The sequence below is a fragment of the Echiichthys vipera genome (genome assembly GCF_963691815.1).
Source record: "Echiichthys vipera genome assembly, chromosome: 7".
Classification (NCBI taxonomy): domain Eukaryota; kingdom Metazoa; phylum Chordata; class Actinopteri; order Perciformes; family Trachinidae; genus Echiichthys; species Echiichthys vipera.
Genome location: NC_139832.1, coordinates 32,129,363 through 32,153,853, shown reverse-complemented (window position 1 = coordinate 32,153,853; position 24,491 = coordinate 32,129,363). Strand labels below are relative to the sequence as shown.

At 43.0% G+C, this 24,491-nt stretch overlaps 1 protein-coding gene across 1 annotated transcript in view; it reads left to right on the top strand.

The window, feature by feature from the left end:
• Nucleotides 1-24,491, top strand: part of znf423 (zinc finger protein 423) — a 194,487-nt gene that overhangs the window by 31,282 nt on the left and 138,714 nt on the right. Inside the window, exons 2-3 of the mRNA XM_083917541.1 lie at nucleotides 173-235; nucleotides 18,559-18,768. Coding sequence (XP_083773667.1) covers nucleotides 173-235; nucleotides 18,559-18,768 — 273 coding nt within the window. The remainder of the gene's footprint in view (nucleotides 1-172; nucleotides 236-18,558; nucleotides 18,769-24,491) is intronic.

The window sequence follows — 24,491 nt, the reverse complement described above, 5'->3', positions numbered from 1 at the left end:
GATAATAAAAAATAGTCGATTAAGTTTCATATTAATTTTTCCAACTGTAAATGAGACTGAGCACATTCTTTCTCGAAGAAGATAAAAAGTTGCACGTTGTTCTTGGCGACAGTATGTACCAAAATGTTATACATTCTAATGGCTCTTTCTCTCCCTCTTTTTTTCTCCTCAGCGGTAGAAGAAGGGGATTCTTCTGAGTGTGGAGGGACTTGGGATGAATCAACTGTCCAGACAGGTTTGTACACACACACACACACACACACACACACACACACACACACACACACACACACACACACACACACACACACACACACACACACACACACACACACACACACACACACACACACATAATGTAACAGAGTTCCAGCAAGCTGTCAGATCCACACAAGAGGCTTAAGTCTATACGTCTCTCACACACAAACACACAGACACACACAATTTGTAATATCAATTCCACATGGTTTATAATGGCCTGCGCAGAGGGATATCAAAGAGAAAAGGGAGGAAAATATGGAGAGATGAAGTGAACATAGAGTAAGGATGGAGGGATTGGTGAAAGAAAACCCATATAAGTGAGGAAAAAGGAGATTTGAAGAGAAAAAGAAGGAATGAGGAGTGAAAAGAGACGGCACTCCTTGGTCTCGAGAGTCCGACTGAACGGAAAGAGAGATGACAAAGGGGATATGGAGAGAGAAAGATGGGTGGAAGGGGGACAAGAGAGAGATTTGTGTGCTTTTTCACTACTCTCTGTGGTCTGCTGATATCCTGGGAGGAAGTCAGAGAGATGGTAGGGCTTTTCTTTTTGAATTTTGTATTTCCTTGCGATTCCTCCAAATCAACGCTGTATTTCTCCCTCTCTGTCCCTCCCTCCCCTCTTCAATTCTCCCTTCTCGCTTGTTTCCACTCTGCAATAGAAATGTGAAATTATCCTCACTCGCCCTTTTGCCTCTATGGAAAAGGAAGGAGTGAACCAGCTGCACTCTAAAGTTCATTATGTGTTTAGATAGATGGATGGCACTCAGATGGATTCACTGGATGTGCTTTTATTTATTGTATTTTTACATGTCCTAAAAACTACAGAGGACCTACTGTGTGAGGGTGGGTGACCCTCACCGTATATGTAAAATGGTTTCATTTAAGTTGCACTCCATAAGAATTGAAATTTGTTGTTTGTAGCGGCCTCTTTGGTGGTAAGCTGTAACTGCAGACAAAACTGTTCTGTCAGAGCCTCCATCTTGTCACGTTCACGGTCACTTTGTGTGTTGACTTTTTATTTATTTGTTTGCTCTTTTGTAAACTTTATTGACACATATTCACCTCTCTACTTCCAGTCCTCCCCCCTAAATGTTCCCCTCTTAAATACACACACACACACACACACACACACACACACACACACACACACACACACACACACACACACACACACACACACACACACACACACACACACACACACACACACACACACACACACACACACACACACACACACACACACACAACAGACATACACACACACACACACACACACACACACTGAATTTTTACTTTGTTTATGATTAATAGTTATAATTATTTCTAAAAAAAAATAAGAGGGGGGTAGGACCAGAAAAGTTTTTAACTTCCTGCTATCCCTTGTGACCATAAGCTATATTATTTGAGACATGTATTTATTGCTTAGGATTCTGAGGATCCCATTTACTTGTTTTTCTATTTTTGCTTTCCTTTTTACTGCTTTATTTAGTTTGTATTATAATTTTTTTTTTTAACATGTTCAATGAAGATTCAAATAAAAAAATATTGGAATACTTGGCAAAAAGTGTTTTCATCAGTGGGTCATAAGATCAATCACCATTGTTTTAACTCACTCTTTGATAGATATAAACTTAAAAGACAATTAACTAGATGACAATCTTATGGAGTACAACTTTAAAGCACACATTTTATAAACAGTGTTGTGTGAAACCTCACCACTCAGAGCTTTAATCTTATTTCAAACTATGACGTCTTAAATTAAAGAGAGCTCAGAGCTGGATTATATATTAATAAGTGATTTATGTCTTATTGACAGGAACAAATACTAATAATTCTTGCATATAGTGGAAGTAAAAAGTAGGTAGAGTGTCCGTCTGAAGAGAATTTGCTCATGAGCAGGAGCACAAGCAGGATCATTGACGGTGGCCCTGATGTCTGTTTATATACGTCTGTCCATGCAGCGGACATTAAAAAAGATGCAGCTGAATGGTTTGCGGTGGTGTGATGCAGAGGTGGAGTGTTTACTGCAGATTTGGTCAGATGAAAATATTCAAAAACAGTCGGACAAAACTAAATCTCTGGGAGGTGGTGACGACCCGAGGCCCGGATCATTTCAAGTAATGAGTAGTGAGTACTAGCGGGCCTGGGCCGTGGGGCAAAAGGAAGGGGGGGGTTCTATCACCTTAAAGAACAGCTCGGATCATCTGGACCTAGTATGAGTGCGCACTAAGAAGATACAATGTGTGGTAACTGAGAAAATAAAGTCTGACAATATCTCTTCTCCATAAACGTATTCAGTAAGTCCATATCTTGCGCCTCAACCAGCTTCACTGTGGGAGCCTGCTTCAAGTTGTCTAAACTCCAAAGATATTCAAGTTGCAACCCAAAAGAGTTCACATGGGAGAGTCTGTACATTTCTATACTTGCACAATAACTTTATGTTGGTTGATTAATGGACTCATAATTACAGCTCTAGAATTCAAGGTAAATGACACGGACTGGATGACTATCATTATTAATAGGCCTTGTATTTGCCCCCCCCCCTTAACCTGTATCACAACACATTTTCCAAACCATGGCAAAAAACAGTTGCTGTCGTTGTTTGTCAGCTGTAGCCAGTTTTTCTGCTCTGGTTTGCAGCCTATCAGAGAACAGTTAAACACTTCCTCTGACTAGATCCCAACAGGGAAATAAGATACTGCTGAATGTGGTAAATATGCAGTTATCTCTCTCTCTCTCTACCTCTCCTGCCCTGTCTCTCGTTTAGCCCTCTAGGGATAGAAGGATAGGAAAGTATGACCCCTGGGGTGTCTATGACGTACTGAACCCTCCCATCCTTGCCCACCCCCCTCCTCAGACCTCTGCTAACTCTCCTCCAGGGTGTGTGTGTGTGTGTGTGTGTGTGTGTGTGTGTGTGTGTGTGTGTGTGTGTGTGTGTGTGTGTGTGTGTGTGTGTGTGTGTGTGTGTGTGTGTGTGTGTGTGTGTGTGTGTGTGTGTGTGTGTGTGTGTGTGTGTGTGTGTGTGTGTGTGTGTGTGTGTGTGTGTGTGTGTGTTTGGGGGGGGGGGGTGCTGACTGAGGTCCTGGGTGGCTCACAAGAACTGCTGTGTGTGTCAGTTCCTGCAGGAAGCTATAGTCCCATGGCGCACACACACATGCACACACACCTATCTCACAATCTTCCTCCCATAAAAACATACTGTCCCATATTCCCTTACTCAGCCACTCTTTCAATTTGGATTTTACCATCAATTCCCTGTCCCAGCATCCTCTGCATTGCTCAGTCTTGCTCTCCCTGCATGCTTGTCTCTTTCTGCCTTCCTAAATCTCTCTTTCTCATTCTGTCCCTCTCTCTGTCTCTCTTCCTCCATCCGAGAGAGAGAGAGAGAATTTCAGACTATCCCATATTCAAGCAAATTAAAAAGAAAAAAGACCTTGTCTCCTTTACGCCCTGGGAGATGCTGTCGACAAGGACGAGGTGAGAAAGGGGGAGCAAAAAAAGAGAGAATGGGGAGACATGCCCTCCTATTATGTTATTAAATCCACACAGCCCTCCTCTATTCTTCCTCTGCTCTTTTTCCTGTCTCTCGCTCTCTGTCTGTCTTTTGCCTTCTCTGGAAAATGTGTGTTCAGTTTGGAAAGACCCATGGGAGGGAAGGCGGAGGGAGGTGGGAGGGTGACTCAAAGGGAATAGCATTGCGCCAACCTATTCTCTCCCCTTCCTACATCTCCTTCTTTCCCTTCCTCCCCTTCCTCCCTCTCTGTGGCCCTTTGGCCCAGAGAGGAGCCCTCGGAGGTCAGAGGTGCCCCAACATCCTCCGTTTCTCTTTCCCTGTGCCCACACCACCCCTCAGAGGGACCCGAGAAAACAACTTGTTCCCTTCCTCCCTTGTTTCCTCTCTTGTTCTCTCGCTTACCCAGTGTGCTGGGAGAAGAAAAAGAATACAGTTGCCAAGGACAGAAAAAAGGAAATGAGAGAGAAAGAGTTGGAAAGGGCAGGTAGCAGCCGTGTTGCTGTTTTAGAGTCATCTGTTCAGACTTTAACGTATGCCCAGTCTCATGAAGGAGACTTTGTGCTGAAACCCTCCTCTCTTTCTCTAGAGTTTTGTTTTTCTCAATACTTGTCTGACAGTCTCCCCACACACACATACACACACATACACACACTTAGTGTTTCTCTTGGACAACATACACACAGAGTCACATACAGAAAGAGCCAGTGAGTCATCATGGAAAAGGTTTGTCTGGTCCCTGAGCTGAAACTGAGAAACTGAGACCGTACTGCATTATTGTTATTCCCAGCTTGAGAACTGTGTGAATGTGAGTGTGTGCACACACTGCACTTGTGTGTGTGTGTGTTTATGAGTGTGTGGGGACACAGGCATGACTGGCCTGCCAGAAAGTTGCCTCCACCTATCAGATGACAGAAAGCATCTGGAGTGTCGTTTTTAAAACAGTGAATAAGATCCATACTAAAGGTGTACATGCACAAAAATGGGGACATGGCGTACACACACCTGCAGATCTACCATTTATTTTATAAATCACATTCCACCTGAAAATATGAGCACGTAGATCAGTCACACAACCCGCCCCCTACATGCCCACATTCAAGCATAAATGGTCAATGCTAAGAACCACATGAATATGGATGAATAGAAATGAGCCTGCTTATCAGTGATTCTCTATGGTGAATCAAGGCAACAACAGGAGGAACACAACAAAATGAATGTTTGTGACATCATCAGAGGGGCTTGTGGTGAGTTGGTTAGAGAGCATAGAGTTTGATGTCCACAGCAGTGAGATTAAAATGCTGCGTGTACAACATGTTACTGCTGCTGTTCAAGCTCTGGTCTACATTCTGATAATCAGTTGAGCCTCTGAGACAGATTTGAAAAAAGCAAGCCTTCCGTGACAGATAGACTGAATGTATTTTTTTGGTTCTTTTGGCTGTTCATATTGTGTAGAGCGGACTACAGGACCATTATGGACGTATAAACGATTCATTCATTTAATTACCAATATTACAAATCGCAGACCATAACATAAAAAAAAAGCGGTCAGTTCCAAAGGTAGAGGCAAAAAAAGAATTGCATCCCTACATCATAGTATGTCTGCTACTGGTGTGGGCAAGGGCACCCCCAAGCTCCACTGCTGGAAAAGGTACCTTCAACAACTGTGGATACAACTCTCAGTGTCTCACTGTGCCCTGTGCTCCTGACAGCACAGCCTCACTGTTGTGGTTTACACTAAACTAAAGCCATAATAACTGAAGTCACACGATTTATGTTTTATGAGATAGAATTAAAAACTACTGACACTCAATTCTTTAACGCTTATGTGTTAACTGCGCTCTGGGGCTGGAGAATGTGATTGAGAGAAAGTGCTGATGAAATATTGAGAAGACTTTGATTCAAGATTTGAGTTATCTTTTCAGATTGAAAGGTGCTTAATTAAAATTGTCATGGCTCACTACAAGTACAAATAACACTGATGGTTTATGGTAAAGTATGAATCCATACGTAACGTATGATATGAAGTCTGTGAGGGACATACTATTATATATATATATATATATATAATGACTTCTTCAATTCACCACCTCACCATCTGTGTCACCAATAAATGTTGGTACAAATTAGTTCATTTACAGGTGCACACATTCTCCTGTCAAGTTTGTTTCACAACTTTTGCGTGGGAAGTTGTGTACCCCTCTTTTAGGCCTTGTTTTGTGCGTACGCAACATTTAAAACCAGGAAAAGTGCATTGGTGTGCATGTGTTAAACATAGTTTGATCATTTCGGTTTACATTTATGCAACAACAGTGACGCTTTGTCACTTCTAATCTATCCAAACTACAAAAAATATGTGAATTGCATTTTCACAGTTCACACAAAAAAAAGGCCAGCAGAGAGTTGTTTCCTCCAGTGTAACAACCCAGATTCTATGATCAAATCCAATCTACAGGTGAAAATACCTTATGTGCTGTATGGTAGTACTTCAGTAGGAAAGATGCACCACTGTGACACTCTTTTCTAAGTATCTGACTACTTCATTGTAGGTCATTACGTGGGCCATCTCCTCAGGAGCCTCAAGTGTGATTGTGTGATTTATTTATAGAATAGCCATAAAGTGCTACAAAATTGAAAGAAAATACCCTTCTTTAGAAATGTAAAGAAATATTGAGAACGACATAATACAGTAAACACAAACATGGTCACACAACTAGACAAACCTGAAATCAGCCAAGCTCAACATGGTCGGGAATAAAACGACAGCATGCATCAAATTATAAGGAAAATATAAAACTAAAAGAACAGCGTTGATGCAATGAATCTAATGATAAGTAAGGAGAGCAAAAGCAGAGAAATTTTAGTATCGACTGTAGGCCACATTCTATCTATTGCTGTTCTCTGCACAGACACATCAGGTTTTTCTTCCTCAGCCAAATCACACTATTGGCTAGAACGTCTCATGCACCGCCCTAAAGATACGTAGATCAACCAATCATAGCAAACTACAGGCAGTGATGAGGATGTCTCATTTCTCATCTGCTTTGATTCAGAGAGTAGCCGGAGGTCACCGCTGAACAAAATGAAAACGAAACTACTGTATCCTAACAGCACTCGGGCGTCTCATCGACACTGTCTGTCCACACTTATTCACAGAATTTGTGGAACAAGCTGTAAAATATGCACCTAAAAAACAGATAAATGTCCTGTGCACCAGTGGACTGCCATCACTTCACAGAGGCCGCCTTTCTGCCCAAACGTGCCACACACACACACACACACACACACACACACACACACACACACACACACACACACACACACACACACACACACACACACACACACACACACACACACACACACACACACACACACACACACACACACACACACACACACACGGATGGTAACACAACAAACTTTTCCACCACCTAAAGAGAAAGCATCCTATAAAGTCTGCTGAGAGTGAAACAGCAGCAGAGGAAACAGGAGCTTAAGGAAACTCTTTCTTATGTCCAATGCTCTGTTCTATATTTTCTCTTTCAGGGCTCTATTTTTACATAGGGAATACTTTGGTTGCACTGTTAAGTAACTTACTTAAAAATGATTGTGAAAAAACATGATGAAGTTGTAATCGTGATTTTACTGTAAAAAAATCGTGATATATTTTTGCCATATCGCCCGTCCCTACATCCATCCATCCACCCATAATGATAGAGAGAGAGTGTAAGGAATGTTAGGCAGTGAGATTAAAGGTAGTATCACTAGAGATGCACTGATCTGTCAGCATTGGCCTATATGTGCTGTGTTAGCTGCAACTGGCCCAGCAGAAAATAAGATAATATTCACCGATTTCACCGGGAATTTCACAATGAAGGATCACTGTTCCTGGTTGACTGTAATATCTGGTTGATGGAGAGCTGAGAAAATTACAGGACACTGGCCCTTCTCCCTCCTCTATTTCTCTCTCCCCCTCCTTCTCTGGCTTCCTCTATCCCTCTCTCACCACTACCCTCTGGAGGTCCATAATGTAGTTTTAATTTCCCCAAGGCTACCACAGGAAAACAGTGTGTGTGTGTGTGTGTGTGTGTGTGTGTGTGTGTGTGTGTGTGTGTGTGTGTGTGTGTGTGTGTGTGTGTGTGTGTGTGTGTGTGTGTGTGTGTGTGTGTGTGTGTGTGTGTGTGTGTGTGTGTGTGTGTGTGTGTGTGTGTGTGTGTGTGTGTGTGTGTGTCTCTATTGCAGCATTTAAGCCCCTTGTTTGTGGGTTTGTAGTGTGTGTGTGTGTGTGCACGCATCAAAAATTCAAATATGTGAGCAGCTATTAACTTATTTGTGAGTATGCTTTCCCGCCGATCTGTGTGATTCCATGCATTGTTTCTCAGCTGATACAGTTTTATATGTTGGTGTACAAACAGTGTGTATGTGTGTATGTGTGTGTGCGTGTCCTTTCTGCTACCTTCCATGACGTGTGTAGCTCTTTCATCATCCTGTTTCCAGACATTGGAGTTGGGTGCTGCTCTCCCTTGCCGCAGTATGTCCCAGGGGTGTGTGTGTGTGTGTGTGTGTGTGTGTGTGTGTGTGTGTGTGTGTGTGTGTGTGTGTGTGTGTGTGTGTGTGTGTGTGTGTGTGTGTGTGTGTGTGTGTGTGTGTGTGTGTGTGTGTGTGTGTGTGTGTGTGTGTGTGTGTGTGTGTGTGTGTGTGTGTGTGTGTGTGTGTGTGTGTGTGTGTGTGTCCTTGAGTGTGTTTGTTTACGTGTAACTTGTCTGTGGCTCAGCAGATCGCCTCCCGGAGGGAGAGGCCTTGTATTATAAACACACACACACACACACAGGCTTTGGTGGGGGTAAGAACATGAGGTAGAGGGGAGATGGCCTCTTTATATAGCCACCTAACATACACCCACACAACAGAGTGAGGCAGAGGGTGAGTGAGGGGTGGGGGAGTCATTCCCTTGAGAGACAGAGCAGGCCTGTGTTGTTGTGTCCGGCTGCACCTGTTCCGCCTGTGTGAGTCAGTGTGCATTTGTGAAGCCCATTTGACATAGTGGCCAAATGGTGGAATTACAACGTTCAGGTCCATCACATGATGCCTACGGGCCCAAAAAGACTTTTTACTCAGACATACATTAGTAAAGAGTGTCAGAATCAAATTTTGATCCATTTGGTACAAACATTTGGAGGCAACACGACTGAATCCTTTTATCCATCTCTCCTCCCCTCAACTGCCAGTAGCTCCTCAGAGGACGTGTATTGGTCACATGACTTCTCGCCCAAACACAAGGGTTACATGTGACATGTGAACGCATTTGAAGACACAATTGTAGCCAGCCATCGTCTGCTAGTTTATGACTAAAAGTAACTTTTGTGCTCAGCCTAATACCTTTTTATTCATTTATTTTTTTATGATGTTGACATTTTACATCTAGCACAAAAACAAGAGATCAAATGGATTCCCCAGTCCTACCTCAGTGGAGAAATTTGTTTAATTGAAATAAAGTGAAGCAGACTATTGCCTGTAAAATTACTGTACAAGATCATTTTGACAATCACAGAAAGGATAAGTGTAGTGTACTGTTGTTGAATTGTATGACAGCAGATACTTGTCCTGGATTGTCCTGACTAAGAGGTCTAAGCCATGTGTCTGATTTTAACCTCATGGCTGGTTCAGAGCCCTCCTTTAGATGGTGGTGCCCAGCCAGGTGCCTGTGAATCCTGGTCCAGTGTGGAGATGTGGAGCAGAATGAAAGCCTTGTATCGGGACTGTTTGGTTTCTAAACATTCTGCTGGAAGCTGCACACACACTTTCTCCTACCTTTTGATGGCTGCTTTAGGCTTGCACAGACATAGTGTGTGTGTGTGTGTGTGTGTGTGTGTGTGTGTGTTTTATGTATGCTTGGCCGACAGATATACATCTCTCTGAGCTGTGGAGTGTGTCCCAGGCAGGCCACAGTACTAGCTCCTGGCTGCCAAATCTAACACTTGAATAACTACCGTACCTTTGCAATATTACTGTATGTTTTATTCCCCTTTAAGTCTCCCTCTAGCTCTGGCACTCTCTTTCAGTGCACTTCTATCACCCAGGGGCAGTTCAGGAACATTTCCCAGTGTTCATTAGTTTCCTAGTTTTCTTCCCACAGGATATAGAGATATGTGCGGTGGTCACGCTGACTGTGTTTGATTTTCGTTGTTCCAGTTTGTGTCTTTACTAGCTTACCCTGGCAACTGCTAATGACAGTGTTTTGTAACCAAAGTCAGAACGTGGGATGGACTGTGTCCATATGGAGTGTACTTGGATCCGATGGTCAGTCTCTATCCCACTTTTTTGAGGGGAGAGGGGACAAAACCTATGTCTGTTTTTCTCCCACCCATCCAGTATGTCTAGGGCTTATTATCATTTAGCTCTGTAATTACCTCAATGAAGTCATTTTAACATGGGTAATGAGAAAAGACACACAGCTAACAAACACACTCATGCTATGAACACACACAAACATCCACACGTACTCTTCTGTGAGCCTAATGAGTGGTGATTAGTGGGTCTCAGCTAGGCGTGGTTAGTCTGTGTAACATCATTCTGCACTGTGGACTCTGCTAATTCACTTGTCTTTATCTAATTACCCAGGGTGCACACACACACACACACACACACACACACACACACACACACACACACACACACACACACACACACACACACACACACACACACACACACACACACACACACACACACACACACACACACACACACACACACTGTACACTGCATACACACACACACCACCTGCATATATCTTTCCTGCAGATATGCAAAGTGACCTCATTATTCCTGAGGTATCCATTTATATATTTATATTTGTATCTGTTAATAAACAGCCCATTGTCCTCAGGTTACTGAGGCTGGGGTGTAGAGCCAAGAATAAGGCTTATTCCTTTCCCTCTAGAGACACGCAGTGTAAAAACATCTTTTCTCCACATCCTTGCCTGATGTTGCTTGCTGTCATATGTAGGTGCCTGCATATGGAAATAGTCTTAAAAATAGTTTGGAATATATAATATGACTTTCTCTGGAATGTTTATTAGCCATGAATATGGTCCCAGACCTTCATAGATCAATATTGTTCGGAGCGAATAGTTATAAGCGATGAACCATTCATCCGATCTACTTCACACTTGGTGGGCCTGTTCGTTGGGACAGTTTGGACATGAGACACGTTTAGTATGAATCAAGTTTGAATAAGCAAACAACCGGTGCTCTGTGCAGCAGCAGGGGCGTGGCCTCATGGCCCTGTGGTTTAAACTTTGCTGCATGGGTTGGTCAAAGAATTCATTGCGGGTCTCGGGATTTAGCTAGGGCTAACTACGAGGATCATCAACAAATTAAGTTGAGAGAAGATTAAAGCAGGTCTCGAAGCTGCACAGTCCACTCTGAGCTGGTGTCTTTATCAGCACAACTCTGTATGAGAAGAATAACAACACAGCTCTTATTATTGATCAAATGTATGATCAACCATTGTTTCGGTATCTGTCCAAGCATCATATGCATAATCCACCAAAGGGCATGTGTTAGAGTGATCTGAATCCTCTCTAGGTATTCCCCTCTTTTCACCAAACAGTGCCATGTTTCTCATGAACATGAAATGGACAGATGCAGTCCGGTGAGAGTGGCGTTCTCTACATAAACACCTTGACACAACACAGCACTTTCTAGAGTTACTATGCTTTCTTCCTGATTAGAGCAGCTTTTCTCCCATCAACTTCTCACAGAACTTCACCCGAATTGATGATCATTTTCCAGGGTTTTTGGTTTGGCAGCCTATTGCCTTCACCTGTGCTGCAGCTAAACACCTCTGCTAATTAAAAGCTCTAGCCTACTTTAAAACCACTGTGGTTATGTCAAAGCAAGCAAGTGACTAATGTATACACTAATGTACACTAATGTATACACTAATATGTATATATGTAGGAGTTAAAACCTCTGCTGAGTTTATTTCACCAGTGTGCGTAAATGCAACTTGGGTGTGTTTTTCAGGGGCAAATTTAGTTTCAATACTCTAATGTATTAACATCCTGATAAATCTATAGGTTCAATACCACAGGCCAAGCATGACTGGACAAAATGTCAAAGTGATGCTGTCATTGATTTGAATATTTAGGCTGTGTTAATAACTGAATGCATGACAGTGCAGACCAATACCTTTAACCATGGATGTATGAATAGAAGTGGATACTGTGCTGGAGGCACATTGCTATGGAAGTTGCTCAGTGGATGTCATAAAATTTGAACTTCTGAGTCTAAAAATACCCGAATGATCGGCACTACTTCTTCATTGTTGGATCCATCCAGGTGCACTAGAGACTTGGAGCCGGCTACTTCCTATTTAGCTCTCCAGCTGACTTGAATGGGGGCTTAATGGTTTGAATCATGCGTCTGTTCTATACTTTCCAAATGTTATGGGACTGAATGAATCCAGTTATGATATTAATTACTCTGATATTAAGAATCACCCTGAGGGGGTTGTGAGGCTCGAAAAAAATTATCCACAAATTTAGGCGTCTCTTTTTTCATGTGAGTGAATGGGAAAAAGTATTTTTGGGCCCAGTGGCATCACATGACCAACACTGATGTTGTTTGGTCACCATCTCAAAGTGGCTTCAATGTCAGGCACACTCAGGCAATTATCCTGGTTATGATGCCATATTGACGTTAAAACACAAAATCTGTATTCTGTTTGGGACAAGGAGGTCTTTTTGTTTCCTGCCTTGAAACAGCTTTTTTTTCCTGCAGAGCCAAACAATGGTTTCCAATGCTAGTCTTTAGGACCCAGAATACGGCTGGTCTTCTATCTTACCAGCTAGTTGCTTTTTCTTTAATTGCATTCACTGTGGATCCCAGGTGTGATTCAGTCTCTCATTACATGGCTAGAATAAAAATCAGCAGGGCTCTGTGACTCGAGGACCACTACCAAACCCATCTTCTGATATGCATGCTCCTATGTGAAGATGATGAATCGTATTGTTCATGCTGCTGTGGCTTTCATTCAGTAGTGATTCAGTTATATTTTCATTTTTCATATTTGCTGCAGTTTAACTGCTGTATGAGAATGTGACCTGTTGTGTGTCTCTGGATGATTTAAGAATACGTAAAGCGGCTGTCTGGGCTTGGGATTGGAGGTGTGTGTGTGTGTGTGTGTGTGTGTGTGTGTGTGTGTGTGTGTGTGTGTGTGTGTGTGTGTGTGTGTGTGTGTGTGTGTGTGTGTGTGTGTGTGTGTGTGTGTGTGTGTGTGTGTGTGTGTGTGTGTGTGTGTGTGTGTGTGTGTGTGTGTGTGTGTGTGTGTGTGTGTGTGTGTGTGTGTGTGTGTGTGTGTGTGAGAGAGAGAATGTGCGGTTATTCCTTGCATAGGGACAGTCTGTGACTCAGAGATAATGGTCCTCTGTAGAGCGTGTGTGTGTGCGTTAGTGGGTCTATGATTGACTATAGCTATATGCTGCTGACCTGTGTGTGTGTGTGTGTGTGTGGACTGCGAGTGGGTAATGCATGCTGGTTATTTGCTAGGGACCACTGTCGTACTATTCAATCAATACCCCAGAACACACACACCCTAGGCACCCATGGGAGTTTCCTGCTTTCATTAAGTAGGCCTGCTGCTTCTTTCTGGTTAAGGTGGGGGTGGGTGGTGTACACAAGGAGAAAAGATGTTTGAGGGAGCTTTGTGAAAAATACAAGAAAGATGAATTTATGAAGCTAGTCCAGCTGGTTTAGTGCATATAAATAAATACAGGTTAATTACAAGTGTTGTGCTTTGACATAAAATGAGTGATCACAGACTGAAGCAACAACAAGTTGGCTTCTGAACATTGCTGCCACAAAGTGCTCAACTGTGTCTTTGCACAAGCTTCCCCAGTCCACAACATGAGACAGAAAGCTCAGTTTTGGATGTAATAATGCCTTAGGCTCCGTTAACACTGCAGTTCCAAGTGACCTGAATCTGATTTTTCCTCCCATATGTGATTTTCTTTTGACAGTGTGAACAGCACAAGTCTCATTGAATCTGACGTTTTCCAATCAGAATCAGGCCACTTTTAAATGCGCTACTGAATCAGATACGTATCGGATTTTTTTTTAATGTGATCGCAATCTGAACAGCCAGGTCACATTTAATGTGACTTTGACGTCATTCTGACCCCCGCTGCACTGTTTTGGAAATGAAAAAAAGTGTGCCACAGGCGGATACCAGGAACAGAATCAAAAACAAACATGGAGGACAGCGGTGAAGCAGGTGGCCGGTGGAAGGAGAAGGAAGTTTAGACCTCATTAATATTTGGGGTGACACTCCGGTGCACGCTAGACTTAAAGGGGTCACCTGCTCACAAATTTGCAGGCTTCTGCCACACACTTTTTTTTTAGCATTAAGCCATAAAGTCCTACAATACCGGTTGCTGTTGCCATGTTTGCTCGTTTTCGCCGCCGTAAACAGCGTTGTGGCGTGATGTCATTGTTGAGCTGTTCACACAACAATCTGGCCACATTTAAATTTAAATTAAACTTTTATTTCTAGTGCCAAATCATAACAAAAGTTATCTCAGGACACTTTACAGAGTAGGTAAAGACCACACTCTATGACTTATTTATGATTTACATAGACCCAACAATTCCCCCGTAGAGTACGTTGGCAACGAAAACCTTCCCTTTAACAGGCAGGAACGTGGGACAGACCCAGCTCTGTGGAGGACGGACATCTGTCTGCACTGGTTCGGGGAGGAAGAAAGGGAGAGAGAAAGAGAGAAAAGACGGACAGATGGACAGAGAGAGACAAAGAGACACAAAGACAGACAGAGAGACAGTCCCAGAGATGCAAGCAACCACAAAGTTACATTCACTATAAAAATATCTATAGTAATGTGAATATGACTTATATGTTATGGCAGTCAATACAGCAGAACAGCAAGAAACAGGCACAGCTAGAGTGACAGAACATTACAATGATAATAATTATGGTGGCAAACATGGAGTTGAATTAGTAATAGTATGTATTGATGATAAAGCTCAGAGTATCAGCAACAGTATTATCCCCCATCATGGCTTTATGACATGATGCTCCGAACACAACCCAAGCACACACAAAATGACAGATGCACATACACACTGTGGTCGAGCCAGGAGGTCGTCTGCCACAGTCTGAGTGTTAATGATCATAACAGCTACAGTATCTAGTAGGAGCTCACAGTGACAGGACTCTTTTCGCCCCCCATCTACTTCTCTCTTAGATCCATAAGAGGACCCATAAGAGGACCCATAATTGTCCCGTCCATGTGTGGAGAGCCATGTGCAAATAGAAACACCACCAACTGTGTTAGCCTCTCTCGTCCCTTTATCTTCCTCTGTTTTGACCCCCCTCTGTCTCTTTATCCCATCGCACAAGCTGACAAGAAAAAAAAGAAGCACTCAAAGAGGAGAGGAGGGAGAGATGAGGACAGAGGGGTGCAAGATGGAGAGGTCTCATCTGGCTCCTCCCTCTGTTGCTATGACAGCAGGTTGTGTTGGCATGCACTGGAGTTGGCACTGCCCTCACCTCTGGCATCAGGGCACCCTGGTGTGTGTGTGTGTGTGTGTGTGTGTGTGTGTGTGTGTGTGTGTGTGTGTGTGTGTGTGTGTGTGTGTGTGTGTGTGTGTGTGTGTGTGTGTGTGTGTGTGTGTGTGTGTGTGTGTGTGTGTGTGTGTGTGTGTGTGTGTGTGTGTGTGTGTGTGTGTGTGTGTGTGTGTGTGTGTGTGTGTGTGTCCCTTGTGAAGTCTGTGTTTTACTGTACACACAACAGAGTGCAATTAAACAGTACAAACATGCAATACTGCATTTTGTTCTTGGCCTTGATCTTTGTCCTTCAGTGTTCCATTACCCATTGTTAATCTGCAGCATTATGAACAAAACTGATGAAACAATTGGTGTTGCTATTTTGTCCTGAGCTCATGTGCCAAAGATTATTGTGCATTTTTGTTTAAAAAAAAGATTATTTTGCATTTTTTATTTTTAAAAAATGAAAGAAAGAAAGATGATTGTGTATTTATAGTGAATCTACTATGGCAAAAAATCTTGTCCTGTGCTTTGAATTTACTGTGAATTATTAGAGAAACATTCTGATTGTTGTCATTCAATCATTTAACACAACTGCACATATTTATATTCCAGCGTGCACACATACGTGGCTTTGTAGGTGTGCGCTTACATATCCAGTTTGTGCACCACCGGTGTGTGCACATCTGTATTCATACCTGTGCATGTTTGTGTGAGTGTGAACAGTGACCATCGTGTATGTGTGCATGCATGTGGTGTATGTGTGCATGTGAGAGTGCATGTACGTGAGTGTGTGTGTTTCTGTGAGAGTGCATGTGTGTGTGTGTGTGTGTGTGTGTGTGTGTGTGTGTGTGTGTGTGCATGTGTTTTGTCAGCCAAGGGGCCACTTTCTGTCCCTGTCCAGACGGTGCTCTCACCACTGGACAGATGGCCAACACCCTCCCTCTCTTCTTTACCATCCCTTCATCTATCCCTCCTTCTATCCCTCTATCACTGTCTTCCTCTTCTGCAGCCCCCCAAACACCTCATCACTTCAATCCCTCGTTCCCCACCTCCCTCCATCCCTCCATCCCTCTCTCCCCTCACACCTCTCCTGTAATAAATCAGAATGGGACGGAGGCTGTGCACCTCACTGTCTTCTTTCACTCTTTCACACAGTTTCTCTCTTAAACTCGATGACTAAGCTACCGTTACTCTTTTGACTCTTATTTGATTGGATCTGATTCTGATTCACGTCTTTCTAAATGCATTAGGTGCCAAGAATAGCACATTATAAGGGCAATATACATTTTCTCCTGCCTGCACACATAAAATGATGTTGGAAGCTCCTAATGGACAACCCTGAATTAGAGCTGAATCCTTTTTGACCCATAACTGCCCTCACTAAGTCTGATTTTCATTAAAAGTATGGAGGTTATTGATTCTCTGTAAGGGCCAACACTCCAAATGCAATAATGGAGATCTAACTTGCATTAGGTGCTTATACTGTGTATACTATCAATCCAGTCTTTTGGACAGTTGCTCTCTTTTCGATTCATCTCTATTGTTGTTCTGGGGGCTGTAATTCATAGTCTCGTAGAATATTCACACTTTTTAAGCCATTTTTACTGACATCTTGTTCTCAGTGATAGACTTGCGATACCAATATTGGAAATACTACCTTAAATGCTGGTATTGGTATCGGTGAGTATGCGAGGCTACTTAACAATGTAATTAAGCCAATGACTGTCAAACTAGATAACAAAAGAAAGTTTTATGGTATTAATTTTAATTATGTATTTGTAGCATTCATATCCATACATAGTCTGCAGTATACAGCTGTTAAAAAAGTACTCAGTACTGGTATTGGAACATCTCTACTCCTCATTATTCAAGTTACCTACAATGGACTGGTTGGGTTTGTTCAGTACACTGGGCTGTATAGACTGTATTAGGTTATTCTTTTATGATGTAAGGTTAAAGGATTTGAGATAGAAACCAGATCTCGTCTCTCGTCTCTCGTCTCTCCTCTCTCGTCTCTTATCTCTCGTCTCTCCTCTCTCCTCTCTCCTTTCTCGTCTCTATTCTCTCGTCTCTCCTCTCTACTCTCTCGTCTCTTGTTTTTCGTCTCTCGTCTCTCCTCTCTCATCTCTTGTCTCTCCTCTGCCGTCTGTCCTCTCTCTCTCCTCGCTTGTTTCTCCTCTTCCTCTTCTCCTCTCTCGTCTCTCGTCTCTCTTCTCTCGTCTCTCCTCTCTTGTTTCTCCTCTCTCGTCTCTCATCTCTCCTCTCTTGTCTCTCGTCTCTCCTCTCCCGTCTCTCCTCTCTTGTTTCTCCTCTCTCGTCTCTCGTCTCTCCTCTCTTGTCTCTCCTCTCTCCTCTCTCGTCTCTCCTCACTCCTCTATCTTCTCTCCTCGCTTGTTTCTCCTCTTCCTCCTCTCATCTCTCATCTTCTCTCGTCTCTTGTTTCTCCTCTCTCGTCTCTCCTCTCTTGTCTCTCGTCTCTCCTCTCCCGTCTCTCCTCTCTCGTCTCTCCTCTCTTGTCTCTCCTCTCTCCTCTCTCGTCTCTCCTCACTCCTCTCTCCTCTCTCCTTGCTTGTTTCTCCTCTTCCTCCTCTCCTCTCTCGTCTCTCCTCTCTCGTCTCTCCGCTCTTGTTTCTTCTCTCTCGTCTCTCGTCTCTCCTCTCTTGTCTCTCCTCTCTCCTCTCTCGTCTCTCCTCACTCCTCTCTCCTCTCTCCTCGTTTGTTTCTCCTCTTCCTCCTCTCCTCTCTCGTCTCTCCTCTCTCGTCTCTCCTTTCTTGTCTCTCCTCTCCTCTCCAGCCAGTGTCTTCAGTGTCATTCCTATTGGATCCTCAGCGTTTATAATGTGATAATAAGGTGTGAAAATGGAGACACAATGGAGCAGTGAGGATTGGGCCGACACAGCCTTCCACTGGTCCCCTCTCACACTCTGACTGCCTGCTACCAGGACACACACATTCACACACACTCCGTCACATACTGGAGCGATGTTCCACACACTCATTTCAATTAAGTCAGGTTACACATATCATTGGTAAAATATAGCAGGTGCAAAAATAAATTTGATTAATTGGATAAAATTAACTGAATTTTGACAGATAAAAGTAAAAAAAAAGAATATGTCACCGAGATATTTGAAACTTGCAGCTGTTAACCAACAACAAGCATGCTTAAGCTTTTGAACTCAAGGTCATGTGTTGTGTGTGTCCTCAGAAGTCCCGGCCTCTGACAGAGAGGCGGAGCCCAAAGAATGTCATGGGGTGGGTGTTGAGGATGGAGAACACGAGGAGCAGGATGACCGCGATGACCGAGATCATGACGATGACCTCGATGATGAGTCCATCTTCACCTGTGACAACTGTCAACAGGACTTTGACTGTCTAGCTGAGCTCACTGAACACAGAACCAACCACTGCCCAGCTGGTAAGATTGTTTATGTGGTTAATGTGATATATATATTCATTGTAACCCAGCAGCCTGACGTCACTGCATCACACTATACACTCTATGATGTTTCTCACAAAACCACAGAAAAAGAGCAGCTAAATGTCCAACATTATCATGTCGGAGAGTCTGGCATTCCTCATTGGATATGGTGTTACCGTAGTCACGCTCAGGGGTTAGTAATAGAAACCTTAAAGTGAAATTCCGGCGTAAAATCATCCCAGGGTCTTTTTTGACAAATACACTCATCAAACAAGCCATTGAGACAATTTTTTTGTGTAACTTTTAACGGAGAAATCCCGGACAGTCGCTAACAACTAAATACGGCTAACACTGATTAGCTCGGGGCAGCATGGTAAAGGCATTAAAACGTCTTTTTTAACCACTAATACTGCTGAAAATAACACCAAACATCTGCAGTAGTATTATAAGAGTCCTTTAACATTAACAACATAGTTAGTGAACCCAGAGTTTATTAAAAGAGTGTTTTAAAGACTTACCTACCGGCCCCTGTACCAGCTCCTCTCATAGTAAAGTTCATTCAAGTGGATTACCAAAGTCCATCCCAAAGGAAGGAGCCCATTGGTGCTTCGGTGATGCTTGCTTGGGATGATTTTACACTGGAATTTCACTTTGATACTTTCATAACCATAACATTTATTATTTTTTATTACATATTCCCTTACCTGAGGACATTTTCAGAATTTTCAAAAAACTAAACAGCAGCATCATGAATGAAAGAAGCAGGAAGGAGCTGGCCAGCTCCGTGCACAATGGCATTACGTGCAGCCTTAAACAGTGTTTATCTTTGTTAACTTGCCTGAAAACAACACCAGTCTTCTACAGTATAACCACACACACCTCTATACACATCAGACTGCTCGGTTAACACAACTGACAGACATGTCTCTGTTCCCAGCTCAGATGGACAGCACAGCGCTGCAGTGCTTCAGTGCCATTGATAAATTAGCGGCCAGTGGTAATTGCTGAACACATCTCCCACCTGGGTTGTTGCTGCCACACACTCTGGGGTGAATATATCTCCAATCGCCCGTCGCTGGGCTGATGGTGGCCTGTTGGAAAATGTAAACATATCGCCCAACCCTGTCTTGCATCCAGCTACAGTAAATAACTATAATTAACTATAATTTATTTCTGTATTTGATTCCCATTTGAGGTATGAGGTAGAGCTGAATCAATACTTCCTGTCATCACATACTGTTGCAGGGCTGTGATAGGCCAACAAACACCACCAGTCAGGTTCGTGGGTGGCTCAGGCTCTCTTCTGTCTCTCAATACCTATAGCTATTGGATTCACTTCTACCCATGTGGTATGTGGGACAGACACACACAAGCCTTTATTAGTTCCGGGTTTAATTAATGGAGGGGCTGAAAAGAACACGACGGGGGCACCTGGTTCCTCCAGATTAATCCAAACGCTCGCTTAACAAGCCAGCATACACACAATTTCTTGCTACTGCAAGGCAGTCTGCCTCTGAGCATGTGAAAGAGTGTGTGTTTACTTTCGATAGGGAGATGAAGAAATACGGAGGGGGGGTGGAGGGCTTTGTTTAAACTGGTAAAGATAGTGTTTCCAGAGACTGTGTAATGAAGATGTTAAGACCCCTGCCTCAGCAAGCTCTTATTCACCCACTGGCTTGATACACAATCCCACCAGAGTCATTGGTCTTAGGTGTCACATACAGTCTTAGAGAGATGCTAGGAGATGCAATATACATCTTAAACATTGGAGGATCCTGTTGGTCTGTTCTAACATGAATATACAGGAGTTATTGGGAGCATGTTTAAGGAATATTAACACAGACAATGAGAATACCACTAAAAAGCACTTAATATGAGGGTTTTACTCTTTGTTCACATACATAGCTGAAGGCCCTGTCTACACGTATACAGATATTTTTGACAGTGGATCATTTCCTTTTAGGGTTTGGCCTCTCATCCACGCACAATGTCACTGTGTCACTAAAACTGAGATTTTGAAAATGCCTTCCAAGGTGCAGCACTCCTGTTACTTAGTGTTGCATGTGGACATAAGAAGCAAGCTGGATGTAAGATGGAGCGTTTGGGAAATGTCCTGACATCTCCTCAATTTCTGCATGCCCATTGTTGCATTGTGTAATGAGCATGTGCCACAATCAACAACAACAAACTAGCAGTATCATAAAGTGACCCTATTGAATACCCTATTAAAGATGGTTTACACCTGTTTGATTTGTTAACAGCTGCCACTTACTTTCTTGGCAACACTTGACTGCATAGCAACCTGATTGGTTGGTCGGTTAGTCACTGACCTTGACCTTGAGTGCGTTAGGATAGTCCATTGGTGAGGAAAAAAGATCTGAAACAATTGGATTATGGTACCTCACATGAGCATGGATGCCTGGCCAATCCTAGAGCTTGAATGCTACAAGGCAAAATTGAGAATACTTTTCAAAAATATCGGTATTCATGTAGATAAGTCTTTGGACTTGTCCCACTTTGGCCTAGTTTGTCTGGGCTGTTGTAGAATCATCTTACACTTCCTCAAAATAAGCTGGGTTGTAGCCTACCATACATGTAATTGCCTTTCTTTTAAAAATGGGAAACCTCTGAATGCCTTTAAAAAAAAGTCTTGCTTTTTTGTTCCCTCTCCCCATGACACACGCACACACACACACACACACACACACACACACACACACACACACACACACACACACACACACACACACACACACACACACACACACACACACACACACACACACACACAGTCACAGTCGTTTACTTCAGTACACCGTGTCACATTCAAACACACACAGTACACACTCAGAGATTATCAAACCACCATAAGCACGGGGCTACTGTCAGAGCAGGGGATGTGGCCTGTGATTTCAGTGCAGGAGTCTGGGGAGGGCGACATGTTGCTGAGTGAGAAAGCAGGGGAGGGAGAGAGGGAGGTAGGGGGCGCAGAAGAAAGAAATGAAATGAAATGAAATGATAAAACATGTTTTCCCCAGAGAATGAGGGGTTGAGATTTCAGAGTAATCCCTCAGCTCGGCAGGATGTGTGCGCGCTTGCGTGCAGTGGTTTGTGTACGTCCATGTGTTGGTGCGTGTTATTGTGAATATGCTTGTACTTGCACATGTCTGATGTGTATACATACACACATATATGTATGTGTGTATGAAGTTAGTAGTGGGACCACAGCTTTCTGTTTATATTGAGGAGAAGGCTAAATTAAAACACATGGACTAAAGAATCCTTTTAAGTTCCCTTGTAGAGACCCCTGGGAGCCAGTTTAGTAGGAGGGTATAGGACGCACACACACGCACACAAACACAAAAAACACACAGCCTACTGGGGATAAACACACGCTATGCTGGATCTGCCTCAGAGAGTTAATGTGTTCATGCATTTTGTAGTTTGATGGTGTATGTGTTTGTCCCTGAGCAGAAACCAAACAACTCAGACATCAGCCATCTTGGTTGGGGGTGCCAGATGGGGGCCATCTTTCCACATTTAGCTAGCATTGATTTATGATGTGTTAAGACCAAAATATATTTATATATATTCAAGTCAAACCAAAACCACAGTTATTTCGTGTGTTTCATTAACAAAAAACAATGCTTGGTGGGCCGATACTGATTTGAACACTTAACTCACATTCACATAGAGAAACTAACCATGCTTGATATAGAGCAGTTGCTATTTTTTTTTAATTACAAAAACAGTTTAGCGTTATGTAGAGTTGCAGTTTTGTGGACAAAACAGTATTCATTTGTTGCAGGGGATTCAATGAAATGAAGCTGCATGTTAAAGTCGTCTTATGTGACACAAATAAGTGTTCATGCAGTACAGCCTGATACAATTACACTGGACTTCCACGACATCAAACTTAGAGCTTTCTGACACATTGTCCACTGTCAGTTATATCTGATGTACATCTGTGGGTCCCAGGTGCTGCCTGGAGAACCACGTTAGTTAGCGCTGAATTCTCTGCAGAAAATGCGCTGGTATCTGTAATGCTAACTATACTGTTGTAGCAAATGGGTCCCAAGTAAGCAGCTAGCTGTGGCTATAACATTGAATGGGTCCCAGGTGCGAGAGTGAAGCACCAAGTAATTCAGTGCCACTCTAGCAGAAGGCCTATAAAGAGGCACCATTAATTTAAGTGGAAATTGGACACACACACACACACACACACACACACACAGTGGCACAGATCAATGACACATAAATGTGTGTACACCCACTCAAACACGCACATACCCACAGACCCCACACATCTGGTTAATGTAATGCTTCATTAATGTGCATGAGCCTGACAGCTCAGCTCTATGTAGTTAAGAAGCTCGCACAAAAATGCTACTTTTGGTATTAATAGTAATTCTCATGGAAGGAAACCATGCCTTTATGTTGAATTTCTACAATACATTGTACACCACAGTATTATGTGGTATTTATTATTATTTGGTGTTATTCCACATGGTTTAGAGGCTCTGGACAAACCTACTTTCTTTGGTGTGTATAGTGTGTAATTTCTCTATGTGCGTGTGTCACAATTTCAATTCTAAATCAAAAACCAATCAAAACAAGCTTTTTATTTCAATCCAAACCAAAAGCAGGGTCAATGATTTCCATTTTTAAATTTGACCATATGGTGTTATTGTGGTACACACCCCCAAAAATATTAGTTATAGCCACTTGATATGGTAAGAATTTGAAATGTAAATGACAGTTGTTAGGGCTTACTGTAACTCCAAGTATCTGTTGACTAATAGTCTTACAATGGTGTAGAAGTCAGTTGAAAATTGAAAACTGAATTGAATCATGACCTTAAAATCAAAAGTCAGATAGAATCATGTTAGGAGAATGGTGACATTCCTATGTATATGTGATGTGTGTCTACTACTTCAGTACATGTGGGTCTACAGTATATCCTATGTGTGTACAGTGTGTGTGACAGAGACAGAGCAGGAGTGTGAGTCGGGGGAGTGTCAATGGGTCTCAGTAGGAGTCAGAATGTGGAGCAGAGACTCCCTGAGGAGGAGCGGGAGAAACCCCTCCTACAGATCAAATGGAGAACATTCTCTGTCTCTGCTCTGCCACATGAACACACAAAATCACATACAGACATACACATCTCATGAGAGAATCCCAAAAGCTATCTTACCGGCCACAGCATCCCAAGGTTGGGTCAATGTGATGTATATAGAGCTTTAAACACACAAACATGGTTTTTTAAAACTGCTATGGCAGCCACTGTCCATTCCTTTAGTTATATATTAAAGTTGCCTTGAGCACACACATCCAGGGACACATGTCAACATTGTCCACACACTCATGCTAGGTGTGAGTGAGAAGGAGACAAAACGGGTGAGGCATTGTTGAAGAGGAGCCCACTTGACGGGGAAGAGAAAGTGATGAGAAGGTAGGCAGCGAGTAAAGGAGGGAGCTGTCAGTCAAGGTGTGGGGGGGGGGGGGGGGGGGGGCTGTCGCTGTCACTGACAAATAGCAAGTCATTAACCCAGCTAGTTGCTTCTTAGGGCGCACTCATGGTCCAGAGCCGTGCTTTAACCCCCCTCCCTCTTCTCCCGTGGCCCAGGCCCACTTTGGGTCTCAACACGACTGTAAACCATTCAGCTGCATCTTATTAAATGGCTGTCGCGGGGAACAGTCGCATATAAAGAGACATCAAG